The 18,135-nt window shown below is 38.2% G+C and overlaps 1 protein-coding gene across 2 annotated transcripts in view; it reads left to right on the forward strand.

The window, feature by feature from the left end:
* Positions 1-18,135, forward strand: part of EDIL3 (EGF like repeats and discoidin domains 3) — a 230,891-nt gene that overhangs the window by 147,132 nt on the left and 65,624 nt on the right. For both annotated transcript variants that reach the window (XM_083883270.1, XM_083883271.1), the window contains one exon: positions 13,495-13,676. In XM_083883270.1, coding sequence (XP_083739396.1) covers positions 13,495-13,676 — 182 coding nt within the window. The remainder of the gene's footprint in view (positions 1-13,494; positions 13,677-18,135) is intronic.

Raw genomic sequence — 18,135 nt, forward strand, 5'->3', positions numbered from 1 at the left:
TAAGAAGCAATAACAGTTCATAGGAAAAAAAAAAAAAAAAAAAAAAAAAAAGCCCTGTCATGAACTCAAGAGCAGATGAGATGGCAGTAAGAATGTGCCTGGAAAAAAAAGAAAAAAAATGCATTTCAAAAAAGGAGTATTTAGGAATATACCTGCTCTGTCTGTGCAACCTCCACCTGCACTGGTGCACTTCAGTCAGTGCTGCTGGACCACTGCAGCCCAGCCATGAAATAATTAATGGAATAATGAGCTGGGATGGATGACTGTCCTTCATACAATGTGTGTGCTCTATGCAAGCAGGACTGAAGTCAAACTGAATGTACAAAGCCAAACCAGTGCTTCAAACAACTTCATATTTTAGCTCCTCTTCAGTCTGTCATGGTATGAGCTCACACATATGGTCTGCACACACTTGCAAAGGCAGCACCTTCTGGTAAAATAAAAAGTTTCCTTGGCCCTCTACCTTCCCCGGGAAATGAAGACGTAATTCCTAAAATTAGAACTTCTCACTTTTTAAAAATATGGTGATTATCTATACATTTACCAGGACAATTTTGATTTGGTATAGGAAAAGAAACACAATTGTTTTTTTGCCAGCTACCATTCTGAAGGGCTGGGATTGGTTGGAACTGAAATACTTTCATACCTAAATTTATTTTAATAAATTGGAACTGCAAGCACATTATAAAGCTTTACAAAATGTGTGTGTGAATATATACATATACATACATATATATATATATATATATATATATATATATATATATATATATATAGTGTTCAGCCAATGACTGGCTCCCAGGGGAAAAAAAGTGCTAATGAATAAATTATGAATTATTATTTCATGTAAAACTGTATAGTACTAGATAAAATCAAGTCCTTCATGGACAAATCGTCACCTGTTTTAAATAAGAGAAATGAAGATGTTCCAAAATCAAGAGAAAAAAGTCAGATTATTCCTGCTTGGGAAGGAATCCTCTGGGCTGGTTTTATGCCAGGATTTTCCTCTCTGTCAGCACTGATTTGAAAGAACTGGAGCTGTAACAGTTTGGAATCAGGACATCTCAGAAAGGATGAGATTGGCAGGGCCAGCTACTCCAGCCACCCTCCTAGGGCAAGGTCATCTTGGACCAGCTGCCCAGGCCTGTGTCCCCTCAGGCTTTTAATGCCTCCAAAGATGGATTTCTACAGCCTCTTGTACAACCTGGTGCAGTATTTGACCATGCCCACCTTAAAACTCCCCAAGCACTACCAAGAAAAACCCAATAAAAGAGAAAAAAAAAGTTAACTAAACCACAACACTTAAAAAACACCACAAAAAGCAAAACAAACAAAAAAATCCACCCAACAAACTAAAATCACACACACCTAAAATGTAAAAACAACCCCATTTTCTTGTGTTGAAATGGCATTTCCCATTTTAAAATTTGCCTCTTATCCTGTTAATGGGCTGACTCCTGGGTGTTCATTCCCTCCCACGAGACATTTTTACACACAGATAAGATCCCCCAGAGCCTTCCCTTCTCCAGGCTGAGCACTTCCAGCTCTGCAATTGTCTCCTTGCAGTTAAAAAATCACATCAACCTTTTTGTGATCATCTTTGTCAACAAGAAACCCAAAATCTGGAATGTTGGGGTTTTTTTTTTTTTTCATTATGTTCACCTCCTCCTCAACATTTCTTCTTCAAAGACCTCTTTTTGTTAAGCCCAGATATGTTAACTGGCTAGTTACTTCTAGCTTTGCAGAAAAAGTGATCAACATGTATTTTTAAAGCAATGTCTTTTCAGTGTTTTTAAAATTCATTGCATTCATTTCACTTAATTTCAGCCTCCTAAACCTAGGCACTAAGTTGAAATAATGCTCTAGGTTTGTTCTTGGTCAGTAGACACAGAAAAACTAATTGCATCTGTCTTAAATGCTTTCTTAATAGATGATGAAATTATGAAAATTGTGGTTTAGTGTTGCCTGTTTCCTCCCACAGATGACAAACAGAGGCTGAGCAGCTAGTCTGGGGTAGATATGGAATTTTCAGATAATTGATGCTGGGTCACATGAATTGCATTGTTTGCTTTGTTTGGTTAGATATTTCTCTAAACAATTCAGAATAATGTGCTTTTTATGGTTAAATAGATGTTGATAAGGAAAAATAAGGAGGTATAAAGAAAAATAAAGGGATATTCAGAAAGTCTGGACATAGATATTTATGTTTAAAATACACCACAGAGTCAAAAATAAAACATTTCATTTTACTGCACTGCTATACTAATAAAAGAGTTCTTTTATTGCATATACATAATCCCAGAATTTTCTGAAACTTCATTCTGACTTTTTCCCACCCTAATAAAAGTGCACGACCTTTAAATTAATTCTGCCTTTTTAACAGGGCTTCAAACCCTGATCCTTAAAGCTGCTTTACATTAATATAAGGTTATATCTACACCAAATGGCTTCTGGGAACAAGATCTAAATGAAGATATCTGAATTTCCAGTTATTAAGATATTGGATGGGTTAGAGAAGAAGATGGAAACAGCTTAGAGACCATAAGAAGGGCTGTTTCTGTGTAGCCAGATTTAAATTACTGTCGTTTACATGCAGTTTGTGTCCAGTACAGTGAATATAGCTCATATTTAGCATATCACTTCAGCAGTATATTGTAGGATATTCCCATCCTTTTACTTCATTCTGAAGAACATGTACCCCATTGTAATGCAGAGTCCATAAGAGTGCCAAAATGTAGGTTTTAAACTATTCCAATGAATCCCTCTTATAACAATTTCAATGAAAACATCTTGTAACAAGCAATGCTGTCATTTCTAGGAGCAGTTGCTGTTCTTCTAGAGAGGGGAATAAAAAAACAATGCTGAAACCACAAAAGGCAGAAAGAACATCTCCAGGCAGCAAAATAAGAACTGCTTCTTGAAAAGCACATACTCCTCTCCTGGCAAATGAACATGCTCATTGTCAAGCCAGCTGGCAGGAATGCTAATTACCCTGGTGCTGGGATCCCACTGATTTCTATTGTAGACCTGCTAGAAAAATGCAGATTGTCTTTCAGTGTGACTCCATCTTGTCATTGCAGTTTCACTTGCTAGAGAACCTTTGGGTTTGTGGTTTTTTGTGGTTTTTTTTTTTTTTTTTTTTTTTTTTTTTTTTTTTTTTTTTTTTTTTTTTTTTTTTTTTTTTTTTTTAAAAAAAAAAAAAAAACCAAAAAAAAAAACAAACCTGCTTTTTATTACAGGCAGATTTAAGGTGCACTTGTTAACCACATAGGTGCATATGTCATGAGCTGCCTTCAAATTGGCAGTATTTGTAGTTGGTTATCTATTTTAGGTTAAAATTATTAACTTTTCAGGTAGAAATATTGCATTGTGACTAAATAACTAATGATCCTTTGGAGTGAATTTAGGGACAAGAGAAAATACACTGCAATATAATGCAATTGGCCCACAGGTAGAGGGTTTTTTTTGTGCTGCACACTTGATAAAGGAAAAAAAAAAGAAACTTAAATGACACTAAAGATAGATTAATGCAAATATAAAGCCAAGAAACTGTGAAAAAAGTTGTCTGTAGTTGTCAGAGCAGTGTCTAATTAGCAAATTTCCTGAAAAAAGCTGGAAAGCTCTTGAGGTTTTTTTGTATTGTTCAAAGAAATATTTCTATCACTACCTGAGAAGAAGAGAAATGCATGGATTGTGCAGGGGCCAGCAGCAGCAAATAAAGATTAATTTTAAATGTAGCTTGGCTCCCATTGTTTTTTTGTAAATGCCTAAATTATGCCTAAATTTTTAATTGAATTGAAGCCTTTGCCACACAACCCTTCATTTGCAACACCTAGAGATGAAGTAGGTAATTGAGAGATCCACTGCAGCACAAATCAACTCCACCCACATCTGCCTGAGTCCAGGTCCAACAAAAAATGTTGGGATTGGCAAAAAGAACTCAGAACCATGTGGGGTTTTTATGTCATTACAACTTAAGTTAAAAAATGTAATAATCAATTGCTGCTACATGGGAGTTAGGGGCTATGGCTTGTTTGTCATCTCTTAGGTGTGTAAGCATGACAGATATTTTACTTGAAAGTTACTATGAATTTACTTTCTATAATATAAATGTAGTTTAATTCTTGTGAGGAAGGTACTTTTTTAGTGTAGCACCACAGTTTATTTTATTCAGATTAATTTTAGTGGTATTTAAGTGGCTGTGAGTTATGTCGATGGTTAATGTCAACACTCAGACATGGTAGAAATGTTATTTTTCACAGTGTCAGTTTGAAAGGTAAAAATAATTTTTCACATATAGATTAATGTATTTCTACATGAGAGCTCAACGGAGTTTGGGAGACTAAAGGCCTTACTGAAATACAATCTTTTTTTCCCCAGAAAAATCTGGATTTGCTGCTTGAGAACAAAATAAAATAAAAGCCATGTTTGTCAGTGAACTATTAAATACTGTCACTTAAATAAGTGGTATAAACTGATAATCACACAGAATCACATCATCACTAGGTTAGAAGAGACCTCCAAGATCATCAAGTCCAACCCAGACCTAACACCTCAAATAAACCATAGCACCAAGTGCCACATCTAGTCTTTTTTTAAACACATCTGGGGATGGTGACTCCACCACCTTCCTGGGCAGACAATTCCAGTACTTCATCACTCTTTCTTTAAGTAAAAAACTTTTTCCTAATATCCAACCTATGTTTCCCTTGGTGCAGCTTGAGACTGTGTCCTCTCATTGTGTCAGTTGCTGCCTGGAGAAAGAGACTCCCAGCTGACTGCAGCCACCTTTCAGGAAGTTGTAGAGGGTGATAAGGTCACCCCTGAGTCTCCTTTTCTCCAGCCTAAACAGCCCCAGCTCCCTCAGCCGTTCCTCACAGGGTTTGTGTTCCAAGCCCCTCACCTTGTTCCCTCTTCTGGACATGCTCAAGTGTCTCAACATCCTTCCTAAACTGAGGGCCCAGAGCTGGACACAGCACTTGAGGTGTGGCCTCACCAGTGTCCAGGACAGGGGAGGAATGACCTCCCTACTCCTCTGGCCACACCATTCCTGATCCAGGCCAGGATGCCATTGGCCCTCTTGGCCACCAGGGCACACCTTGGCTCATGTTCAGCTGCTGTCACCAGCACCCCCAGGTCCCTTTCTGCCTGGGCACTGTCCAGCCACACCATCCCCAGCCCAGAGCACTGCAGGGGGTTATTGTGGCCAAAATGCAGGACTCTGCACTTGGACTTGTTAAACTTCATCTTATTGGGCTCTGCCCATCCATCCAACCATTCCAGGTCTCTCTCTGCGAAGCCCTCCTATCTTCCAACAGGTGGAAACACTCTCCCAGCTTAGTGTCATCCACAAATTTACTAATTTACAGGCTGCCAGCTTATCCAGGAATGTGCTGTGGGAGACAGTGTCAAAGGCCTTGCTGAAGTCCAAATAGAAACATCCCCAGCCCTTCCTGCATCCACCAGGCAGGTCACCTGGTCATAAAAGGTTGGTCAAACATGACCTACCCCTCCTAAACCCGTGCTGGCTGGGCCTGAGGCCCTGGGCCACCCTGTAAGTGCTGTGTGATGACACTCAGTATAAACTGTTCCATTACCTTACCAGGTACTGAGGTCAGGCTGACTGGCCTGTAATGACCAGGATCCTCCTTCCCACCCTGTTTGTGAATAGGCATCACACTGCCCAGCTTCCAGTCATCCGGAACCTCACCAGTGAGCCAAGACTGTTGGCAAATGGTGGAGAGTGGCTTTGCAAGCTCATCTGCCTGGGATGAGCACTCTCATCACCCTGGGATGGATCCCATCTGGGCCCAGAGATTTATGAGTATCCAAGCTGCTCAGCAGTTCTCTGACTGCCTCCTCCTGGATAACAGGGGGACCATTCTGCTCCCTGGCACCATCTACCAGCCCAGGAGGGCAGTTGTCCTGAGGGCAAGCCATCCTCCCACTAAAGACTGAGACAAAGAAGGCATTAAGCACCTCTGTCTTCTCCTTATCTGCAGTTACTAAGTTCCCTCCCATGTCCAATAGAAAACAAAGATGGTCTTGCCCTTTCTTTTGTTGTTAATATATTTGTAAAAACGTTTTTTATTATTCTTTACAAAAGCTACCAAATCAAGTTCAAACTGAGCTTTGGCCTCCCTAATTTTTTTTCCTATATGCCCTAGCAAAGACCTTAAATGCTTCCTGAGAGACCTGACCCTCCTTTCAAAGATGATACATCCTCCTTTTATTACTAAGGTCCTTCAAAACCTCGTTGTCCATCCAGGCTGGACATTTGCGTCATTGACTCATCTTTTGGCACACAGGGACAGTCTGTTCCTGTGCTCTCAAGATCTCTATTTTGAAGCATGCTCATCTTTCCTGAACTCCTGTGCTTTTAAAGGCTGTTTCCGAAGGAACTCTAAATAAGTCTCCTAAATAGGCCAAAGTCTGCCCTCTGGAAGTCCAGTGTAAAAGTCCTACTCATGTTCCTCCCAATTTCATCAAATATCGAGAATTCTATAATTGCATGATCACTGTCCCACAGAGGGCCTCCAACCACCACATCTCCCACCAGCCCATCTCTGTTTGCAAACAACAGGTCTAATACAGTTCCTCCCCTGGTGAGCTCACCCACTAGTTGTGACAAAAAGTTGTCCTCCATGCACTCAAAAAACTTCCTGGACTGCCTCTTTCCTGCTGTATTAAATTCCCAGCAGGTGTCTGGTAGGTTAAAGTCACCTACAAGGACAAGGGCTGATGATCCTGAAACATTCTCCAGTTGCTTATAGAACAAGTTGTCCACCTCTTCTCCCTGGTTGAATGGACAATAACAGACTCTCAGTAGGTTTCAGCCTTATTGGCATTCCCCTTAATGCTTACCCATAGGCATTTAACTTCTCTGTCATTAGTTTCAATCCCTAAGGCACCAAAAGCCTCCCTAACATGAAGACCCACTCCTCCACCTCTTCCCCTGTCCTGTCTCTCCTGAAGGGCTTGTAGCCATCCAGTGCAGTGCTCCAACTCTGTGAGTCATCCCACCACATTTCCATGATGATGATTACCTCACGGCTCTGCTGTTGCACCCTGGCTTTCCAGCTCCACATACCTGTGCTATGTGCATTAGTATACATGCACTTCAGCTGAGCTGCTGATTTCACCTCTAACTCAGGCTCACCACCCTTGAGCTTGCTTCTAGACAGCCCAGCTGCATCCCCTTTCCCTTCTCAGAGGAAGTATTTTGTGTTTGGCAGTTAAATAAACATTGCTGTCAAGGTTCAGCCAATAATTTTCCTGAGTTTTAAACTTTGCCTTGGAGTTTGGGTTGTGCCTCCAGCTGTCCAGTAACCCACATTGACAAGAAGAGGTGTGCTATTCTAAGAAGAGAATATTTTTGTCCGCACCCATGGAATCAGGACCCAAAAAATCTGGAAGAAAGATCCAAGTTGTACTAATCAAACATAAGGGGGATTGTTGAATATTCACTGCCAGAGCTTTGGGTAAAAAAAAAAAAAAAAAAAAAAAAAAAAAAAAAAAAAGATCTAGGAAACACATTGGGAATGGTGGTGTTGCAATGTCATAATTGGGCATTTATTTGGATAGAAACTTTTCCAGATTGTTTGATGCTATAGTTTTCTCAGATAGGTATACACAAATCTTCATTCTGAAGTTCTTCCCACCCCAGTCTCATTAAAATCCATTAAGCATGCCCAGGGATGATGTCAGTACTTATTTAATGTGGAGTTCAACACAAACACAAACACCTCATGGAGAGATACTAAAAAAAATATTTAAAAATATATACAAAATCTTATTACAGTTTTTCAGATATGAGACTTTAGATGTGTCCTTGTTTTTTAGCATTTGGTCTAGTGACAATCCATTGGCTGTGTTTTAGACAGTGGTTAGAAATGAATTATTAATGAATGAGTGCAAGAAAAGGGAAAAACACCAAGAGAGGGTTGTCCCAGTGTATTTTCCCAGCTTCAAGGAGTCTCCAGTGTAAGGATCTTCCTAAATCAGAAGTTGTATCTTCCTTTAACTTTACTCCTCTTGGACAGGTCCCTTCTTCAACTTTGTTCTCTATTTCTGTTCCCCAGCATTAATCCATTAATAAATAGTTTGGTATGTGAAATTTTCAATCCCATCCATCCTACTCAAGCAGTAGAATGAAGGAATTACTAGACTAGAACTAAGCAAATCAGTCCTGAGTAACCACCCTCCATTTCAATCACAACATTATACAGAAAAAGACATAATCTGCTTTCACTGCTGTCTCCATATGCTTCTATGTCATGCTGGAAGTAAAACTATTTTGCACACTTGCTCAAGGTAGGAAATCCCTCTGAAAATCCATCAGAGGGATATGAATCCCAGCCTGGGGACTGCAGCGTGGAAAATTGCTCATAGGCAAGGAGTGGAAATCTCTGTGTGAAAGAACAAGAAGAAATAGGCACAAGCCTAGATGGGATATGTGTAATCTATGCAAACACCAGCATTAATTATTGTGCATCAGTGGTCATCTATAACCTCATTGTCCAGTGGTAAAGTTGTCATTTGGGGACTGTTATACCACTGAAACCATGAGAGGGTCCACAGATGCCTCAAGAAGGAATGGAAGCTGTGTCTCCAACCACCTCTCTGCAAAAGCACTTTGGGTAGCACTTATAAAGAAGATTTTGGGGTTATCATGAAATGGTTGTGAAAAAGCAAGCCCTGCAAAACTTTGCATATGGCTGGGCACTTTGGTTACAGACTCCCAAACACCCATCTAACGAGCTCCTGAAAATCAGACTTGCTGTTGTCTAAGAGCTGTCCCTGGCTGAACAAACTGGGCAAGGATATTTGTGTGGCAGGAGGAATGAGAAGAAGAAACATGAGCCTGGGCTCGATGGTGAGGAGCAGCACAAGTTACTGCAGGACCAGAGGTCATCTGTAATCTCATTGTCAGGGTTCGTGTCCAACACCATTGCCAGGGCCTGCTAAGCACAGCCAGGATAATCTCATTCCAGAAAACGAGGTGCTTTGAGGAAGAAAGGATTGCAGATGTCTAAAGCAGATTTGTTTTCTCCCTGCCTTCAATTTTGCATCTGTTTGTTTGGATGACGTAAGCTAGAGGCAGACCAACAGAGGAGATAAGAGTTATAGATTCATGCTGTAAAATCAGGCATGTTTCATCATCAATAACAAGAAACCTTTTCATTCTAGTTGCAGAGGCATAATCCTCACATTTTCAAGCAATTTTTAAAGCATTTGGACATTTTGCCTAATTTGTGGACTGACATAAATGTAAAAAGTTCAAATTAAATGTGCTCAAGTAACATATTTACCCAGTGATTTCTGCTTATTATCTCTTGCTGTAATAACTCTTTATCTTAAAATAGCTTGTCTTTTTGCTGTAAAGAACAGAAATCAGCTACTTATTTCCCTATTTTAATTTTCTTCTGAGGAGATATCAATGTATACTGCAGTAAGCTAACTGTCATGTACGTTGTTTTGTTCAAATATTATTGTTCACCTGGAGGGATTTGCTGTTGCCAGAGATAAGGGTCGAAGCACAGAACTCATCTCCTTTCTAGGGAGCTGTTTGAGCCCCATACCCCTGGTCTACCATGGAAATCTGGACTAAAAACCAATTGGTTTGTGGTGCAAAATGGTGGATAATGTTTCTAGACCTAATTAAGGTTGTAAAAGAAGCCTTCAAGGCAGGTTTATAACTCTGCTGTCTTCATGTGGTGAAGACTCTCAGGAGAACTAAAAATTTACTTTTCCTCTGTTACTGACTTTTCCCATCCTGCTCTGGATGAGCTCTGTACACCTTGGCATTGTTATCTCCATGGATAGTGAGATTTTATGGACATAGTTTTGTGTTTCGTGAGAAAAAGAGAAGCATTAAATAGGTTTTATTTAGTGCATACCCATAATTGTCACTGTAGGATTAAAACCAATATTACTTGCCTTAGTATCTTGTTTTTTAATGACACTGAACAGATCCAGATGACAAAATCTGCCTTGAGAATCTGTATTATGTCAGGCAGCTTAATTGCTGTTTAATTTTTCTTTACTTCTTTGCATCAAGTGTATTGTCATACTCTAATATATCTGCCTGAACTAATAAAAATACCTTTTTTTAAATTTAATGACTAACATTGACCAGTCAGAACTGCATGCAGTCACTGTAGTGATACTGTTATTTCCCAGCTGTCATGATTTCTGTTAAAAGAACCATGGATTTATTAGAAGCAGAAGTATAACAATAAAATATAATACATCTTGCACTTGTTCTGAAAAATATACATCTCAATTTAAAAGAAAACCAAAGCACAACAAATTGAAAAAGCTCTTCTTGCCTGTTTCCATGGTTAATAGTTAATGGTATATCATAGCTATTAAATACCTAAAGAAATAATTGATAACTTCCAGAAAAGTGGGGGTTGTGTCTGAAATTTAACATTGTGTGAAGGAACTGGTCTGTAACCAGTAATTTAGTGACAAACCACTTTTAATGGAACCAGAGACAAGTCATTCATCTGACAGTTTTCAGGAAAAACAAATTTCTTGTGATTTTAGAGAGTAATAGCCCCATTAGAGTTTTTAGAAGATGAAAGAGTGACTTGCTAATCTAGTGGAGTTTTTGGAAGAAATTAATGAGCATATGGCTAAGGCAAGTCCATTTGCTATGGTATTCAACTATCCAAAAATATGTTCAATATTTCATTTTAACTGATAAAAGAAAGGGAATTGAAAGGTTTTCTTGTAGAAAATTATTGTCTGATTAAAATAAATACCTAAATAATAAGTAAAAGGGCAGATTTAACAGCAGAAGGACCTCACTGAGTATCCTAATGAAACTTCTGAAATCTTGGCTCTTCAATAAATGCAAAGGGAAAAAGAAGGAGAATGTTCTGATAATTTAAGAATTATAATATTGTTTAGAAACTATTAAACTATTATCTAGTCTCATGCTTTCCACACATCTCATGTTGTTCTGTTTGAACTGAACACCAAAGTAGAAAGTATCTCTAATGTGGTAATTTTAACTTTTAGGAGTGGTAAATTTTTTGTTTAGCTCAGATTGAAAAGCTGAAAAACATGACAAAACCATGACTGGAACTGCAAAGAAAATAAGGAGCTTGTACAATAAAGTACCTGTTCCCTGAAGGTAGCGATTTTCTTTGGATTTCAGGAATAATCCTCCTAAAGCTAAGGAAGATAAACACTGCTGAGCATGTATGGTCATAGCTGAAAAAATAGAGTTAAGTGCTGTGCTTGGTAATTAAACTTAGAAAGGAAATTGCCTTCAAGTTAGAAAGGAAAATTCAATTTTGTCTTGTAAGGATTTCACACATATTTCAAATAACATTTAATCCATCTCAGACACTAGATGCATTAACAGACATAGCAAATATTAACATGGCTCCAGCATGCCTCCATTTTAAGGTCCCCTTGGAAAACCTCTCTTCTGTTTTCTCACATCGCTATTTTGAAACAATTATTAGTCTATGATTGCAGCTGTTAAAGATGGTTGATTTATTCCATGCATGTGTCCTGTAGGTACAGGTGTGCTAGTGAGTTACACATGCACATAAGCATACCTCTGTGAGCTTTCTTGTACATTACAAAACAGCACTGATTTTTTCTTTTTTTTAATAATTAGCTGTAAGAAACTTTTGAAAATGTGCCCTTTTCTTAGGAGAGAAGAGCCATTTACCTCTGACTTGCAAGCATCTGCAGCAGTTTACACACCAAAAGGTTTCATTCTGCTTCAATGAAAATACTTCAGAAATGGCTACGATTTGAATGGGCCTTTCAATCCTCAAGTAATGCTTGATGAGAACACAATGAGGAATGGCACTTTCCCAACATACGTGGTTTCTGAATGTGCTCTACATTGTGCCTGCCCATGCTGGTGACAAAGAATTTATTTTCTTCTGATGCTGCCTCACGTCTGGCACAGCAACAGGAGAGAGATGCATTTAGTAGTGTCTTGTGCAGTTATTAGTCAAGGTCTGAAGGCAAAGCTTTTATTTTTGGTTGATAAAGAGAAATAGCATGAGGAGTTTAGGTTCCAGCTGAGCTTTGCGGGCTCATAAAAACCTGTATGAAATTATTATGTGCTACAAGTAGGTCACTAATTTGAGTGGGGCCAGGATTTCATTTGAGCATCTCCTGGAAGTTTGGACCAAGTTTTTAAGGAGGAAAGCTCCCTAAATCCCACCTGCATGGCAGCTTTGCTTTACCTTTTCAGAGCACAAGGATGTGCTTGTCCATCACTATAATAAAGTTAAAACTTCAGTTCAGCTTATCTTTGTCTCCATCATCAGTGACACCCAACACCTGGGGACTGTGTTACCCTGTGCGGTCTCTTGGCTGAGAGAAGCAAACTGCACTGGTCACTTTTTCTTCTCTGTACCTTTAAACTAATGAGGAATTAAATTATTTATGACTTTCTACCTGTGTGATGTGAGAGTTTTGTAACAGTATGATTTTGAAGATCCTTTTTGGGTACTGCTTGAGGTGAAACACAGGCAGGTTTCTGAGAAAACCTGAAATGTAAGTAAACATCTGTCCTGTGGTGTTCAAAATGGCCAAAGTGGGGCTGACCTGCAAAGCAGAAGATGTTTTGGGCAATAGAGTAACGCTGGCTGCCAGAGTAATTCGTGTGATTACTTTCCAGATTCTGCCTCAGAACTGAGGAAAGGAAAATCTCAGTCACTCAGTTGGATGTTGAATAGTACATAAACTGCCAATTGTTTGTATATAATGAATTTTCATCATTTTCTCAGTTCAGATGGCTTACAATAGCTGAATCCCTTTGTTCCTGTGCAAATGGAGTGGTTTCAAAAAACAATGTATGCAGAAATGTCTTGATTTTAAAAAAAGATTAGGTCTAAAAGTATTTCTGGTGAATAAATTAATGATGAATATCATACATAAAATTATGAACACTGAAGCACTTCAGTTAAATACATACTTTGAGGCTTGCTGATTAAATGGATAAACTTTTAAATATTTTTAATGCAACTGAGTGATAATGCCTATTTTCATATTTCTAGAGATAATTGCAATAACAATTTGTAGCACATTGGTTAAATGCTGAACTTTTAGGCAAGAGCAACAATATGGAACCTTGCAGTAATTACAGAATTTTAAGTTTACATTTAACAATCATTTCAATATTTGAATCTGAGGATTTTTTTTCTCTCATCATGTCCATAAAACCCAAAATCACTCACATGTCTTCAGCTCAAACAAGCTAAAAGAAATTGAATGTTTAATTCATTTCACTAATTTTGTAACAAGAATACTTATTTGCAATCAATATTTATGTTAGGTTTTTTTAATTATTATTTTATAAAAAGGTGATATAGTCAAGTACTTTGAATTTCTTCTAAGCTGAATTTGGCGCCACATTTTGTATCTTTTTGTGTGCTATTGTAATTATGGTGACTTGGGACCCAGAACAGTTGATCATTTCAGTTGAATTCTTTTTTTCTTTTTTTCCTTTTGCAGGGTGCTCTGGCCCACTAGGGATAGAAGGAGGGATTGTGTCAAACCAACAAATCACTGCATCCTCCACTCACCGAGCTCTTTTTGGACTCCAGAAGTGGTACCCATACTATGCACGGCTTAATAAGAAGGGTCTTGTGAATGCCTGGACTGCTGCAGAAAATGACAGATGGCCATGGATTCAGGTAACAGATGGAGCTGAGGAGGAAAAAAATATTCTTGATTCAATTGCCAGTGCCACTTAAGAAACTGATGAAGACAAGTGGTTAACAAACAGCTAGATTCTTATTCACTGTCAGAGACATAGCCAAGGCTTAAAGGGACTATTTAGTTGCAAAGCAGTGATAATCTTGACTTTACAAATGCATAGGCCTTTTTTTTTTAATTTTAAAAAACAGTGTGCATATGTTCAATGGTGGTTGTAAACCATGGAAGCAGATTTATACAGTCTCCTTTCAAAGAAGCTGCTTTCCACATATGTTGCATTTGGTGGTCAGATCCTTAGAAGCATATCACAGAATTATCTCTTGCTGGAGATACCTTGACACATGCTAAAGGTGTTTGAAGTGTGGTTTTGGCAGTGTCAGAGCATGCTGGAAGGGCTGGTCCTCTTTGCTGACCTGCTCTGGGCACACAGGTTTAAGTATTACTGGAAGTAACAAGAACTGTTTTAATTAAGGTTGAAACAGTTGTTAGTCCAGACACATCCATGGGGCTGAAAATACACATTTTCTCATCCTGCTCAAGGATGTTATTGCTAAAGTGATTCAAATGGCTGTGCCCTCACTGTGAACTGAATTTCTCTGTGCCCAAAAAATGACTTCAGTTAAAGCAGTGAGTATGAAGTCCTGTAGCAGTGTTTTAATGAAGGTAATTATCCAGTGGTTGCTGTAGTTCTTTGCTTGGATGGTGTTTTCATGATATATGAATTCGGAAAAGCCTTGGCAGCTTCATCTGTTGGTTAATAAAAGGTTACAGAGTTAGATACTTATGGGAAAACTTTCTGCTCTGATCAGCATGGTCAATGTGTGAGGAGGATGTGTCCCTTCCAGTGAACCCACTGCAGGATTTACAAAACATGTTGTTTGATTATTTTATCTGCCAGCACTAAGTTGAACCATCCATAATGCCCTCATCTGTGTCAGACACATACTTCTTGAGGCTTCCTTGGTGTACACGGCATTAATATTTGTTCATATTCAATGCTTTTGCCCTGACTATTATTTTTTATTTTTTCTGAGAGGCTCCTAAATGTCTGGGGGGGGAAAGCATACAGAATTACCTGCTCATTTTTCTTGTATGGAGAGCAGACAAAAAGCACTGTTTGATGAAGTTTTCTGAAACTGGTGCAGTGGGAGTGCTGGATTTTGTCGGCTCTGAAAAATGAAAACTGGTGTTACTGCTTGTTATTTATTGCAGAGTGAAAACACAAAGGCCCTTCAATGTGTCATAAGTCAGTTTTCCTCCATAAAGATCAGAGGGGTTAGGAAGTCTGTAAAATTTATACATTGAAAAGAACTGGAAAGGATCACACAGGGGGACCTAAGCAGAATTTTTTCCATGAGAGTAGAAAGCTAATGTAACTTTAATGGATAATGAAAATGTCAGCTTTTGGGCTGTGTTTGAGTGTGGGCTCTATTAAATGAGCTGGAGAAAGATTTCAAAATCATTTAGCACTGCCCCCTAGACATGTCTTTCTGAGGAGATGAACTGGATGGAGATATCTAATGGTCTAATGCTTTCACATTTGTGCTTGGCACCGTGGGGGCAGCTGCCAGGCTCCCTTGGACTTGGCTCCCTGGGAAATCTTCCCTCTGCTTTTACCTGCAAGGAACATCGGGCCAGTGGAGAAAACGTGTCTAAAATCTCAGCCCATGGCATCGTCTGAAGAATTTTTTCTCCTTTTTTTTGAGTTTTGGAGGTTATTCCAGTCCTGTACAGGTTATTCTGCAATTTTGACAACCATGAGGTGTCAAAAAGGAAGCTTACATCATACAATTAATGTGTTTTAAGCATTCCTTTATTTTCCTTCTCATTTTTCTTGCCAAATAAACTTTAATCTATCATTTTCACAAGACTTGCCGAATGTTGGGTTTTTTTAATCTTTTTTTCAACTCAGGGCAAAATAAAAAATATTCTTTGTAATTTCAGAGCAGAGGTCTTGAGGGTTTTTCTTTCCTTTTCTCTTTCTTTAAAACATCTGGAACGAGAAAATCTGAAACTTTTTAGGGAGATGATAGTTGCAGCAAAAAAGTGCTTTTAGGTGTTCTGCAGAAACTGATTTTAGACCTGGAAAGGTGGAGTCATCCACAGACTCATATTTTATGCATAGTAGTTCTTTACATCAGAGCACTGTCTTGTTCTTCAAGCATGAAATAAGCTTTAAGAAGCAAACACTGTCTGACCATTGTATGGGTGAACAGTTTCTGGTGAGAGGAAAAGCAGAAATCTCATGTCTTATATTTGCACAGGTTCTGTAATGCCCAGGGAGATACTTATAAATGTTTGTGGAGGGATACAAAAATTCAGATTTGGGCTAAATTTCTGGCTACCTTTGATTTCATGGGAGAACAGATATCAAGCCCTCCACTTGGGTTTTTACTCTGTTGTGTCACCAGCTTCTCCCCAGACCCTGCTGGGAGCAGCCTGCACACATGGAACCTTTTCCATGCTGCTCTGATTTATGAAACACCCAGTCCAGAAGAAGGCACTAAAAACCAGTATGAGTGTTTGGCAGAGATTAAGTGGAAAGTTACAAAGCCAGAAAATCCATTTTTAGGACATGCAAATTAACATTTAGTGCAGTGAACCTGAAGTAATCGCCTATTGCCCTCTTGTAGCTTCTAATGCTAGATAAATTCTAAAGGAAGCAGTGTATAATGGGCGAAGTTCCTCAAAGTATGATTATGTACAGGCCTGTATCTATTTTTACCTTGTTCCATCATTATCAATTTTCTTTGTCATTTAATTTCTTTACTTACATGCAGCCTGGCAAATAAGAGGTTTGAGTGTTCTGCTTATAACTCATTTGTAATGAGTACAGAAGTTGTTTTTTTCCTCTAATCTTTCAGGTGTCTGATACACATGAACTAATTAGTATGCAGTTTCATTTTCCTGCATTCTGCAAATGATCTGAAAATTGAAATTGCCATTTTAAATTTACACTCACAGCATGTAATTAGTAATGGCACTACAATGCTTGTAATTGGCTTGTGATTTAAAGGGTCACTGACCATGTTTTTGGAAGCAAATTAAAGCCTAAGTAAGTCATATCTGCTTTTTAAAGTTCTCCTGACCTCAGTTTCTCCTCACAGCTTTGCTGTGATAAAATAGCGCCTGTGTACTGCATACCACTTTATTAGTGATATTAACTTTTATTGTTTGCAAATACAATGACAAAAAAAAAAAACCACACGTGTCTATTTTTCATTAATTGACCCTGAAGTATAACCAAAATGCTCACACTAACCATTCCAGTAATGAGCCTTTTTTGTCAGCCCTTTTTTTTTCTTTTTTTTTTCTTTTTTTTCTTTTTTTTTTTTTAACAGCAGTTTTTCTTTTCTCTTGTCCTTTTAGATTTATGGTTTTAAAATATGTTGGTTTGTTTTATTCTGATTTCACTTCATCTCTGCCCATTCCTTGCATCTGTATTTTTTCTATTCCTATATTAGTTATTCTTTTTAAGGCAGAATGAATCAGAATAGATATGGCCACGGGCAAGATTATTGTTTCTGTTATCCCTCTACCATATCCAAAATCATAATGGCAGCTAATCTCTAATACAAACTGCCAGCAAGAATTTGGGAATGTTATCCCTCTCTAGTGAATTCTAACCTAGGAATCTGTGCCTATGCTCTTACTATTCTCCACTCCCAGTTTCATCACGCCCAAGTTGGTCTCCCAGTTTTAACCATCCTCATATTGCCTAATTCATTTCTCCCCTTATTCACAACTTCTAAGTGTTTTGTGGTCTTTTGAGCAAGGAAATTGTTTTTGCAAGGTGTTAACCCACAGCCGCCAAGAGCAGATTTGAGTGTACCTTGCACCTGGAGGATTTTGAGAAAATGCACTAATTACAGAACATCATGCCTCTATGTGGAAGATGTGTTTGAATACTTGACCTGTTGCTGGAGACTACTGTGTATAAATGTAAAGTATTCAATAGAATAAATAGGGATTTTATTATTCCCTATTTTTATTATTCCCATTTTTATCCCTCACTAACATTGCATAAGTTGTCTCTCCAGAGACATTGGTATGGTTATAAATTGGGGGTTTTTTAAATAAAATATTCAAATATTTATTTTATTATTGTGAGTAGTTGGAGGATTGAAGGATTAATCTTCAAAAGAGACAAAAACTGCTCTGTTTGATAGCAGAATCAAAAACTGGGAAGTAAAGTTGATTCAGGCTGATTATTCAGCTTTTTTCCTCTAGTTTTTATTGCATGTAAGATGATTCCAAATATTTAATTTGGGGTTTCTTCTTCTTCAAAGACTTAATCTCTTTCCATCTATATTTCTGTGGGAAATGGATTTGTAGAGATTTCTTACAGCTTGATAGAAAGCTGCAACATATTTCTTAAGGTATTTTTTTTAACCAATTTTTGAAAGTCAAGTTGTAATTTCAAATGGAAAAGCTACA

This window comes from Zosterops lateralis, assembly GCF_965231275.1.
Source record: "Zosterops lateralis genome assembly, chromosome: Z".
NCBI lineage: Eukaryota > Metazoa > Chordata > Aves > Passeriformes > Zosteropidae > Zosterops > Zosterops lateralis.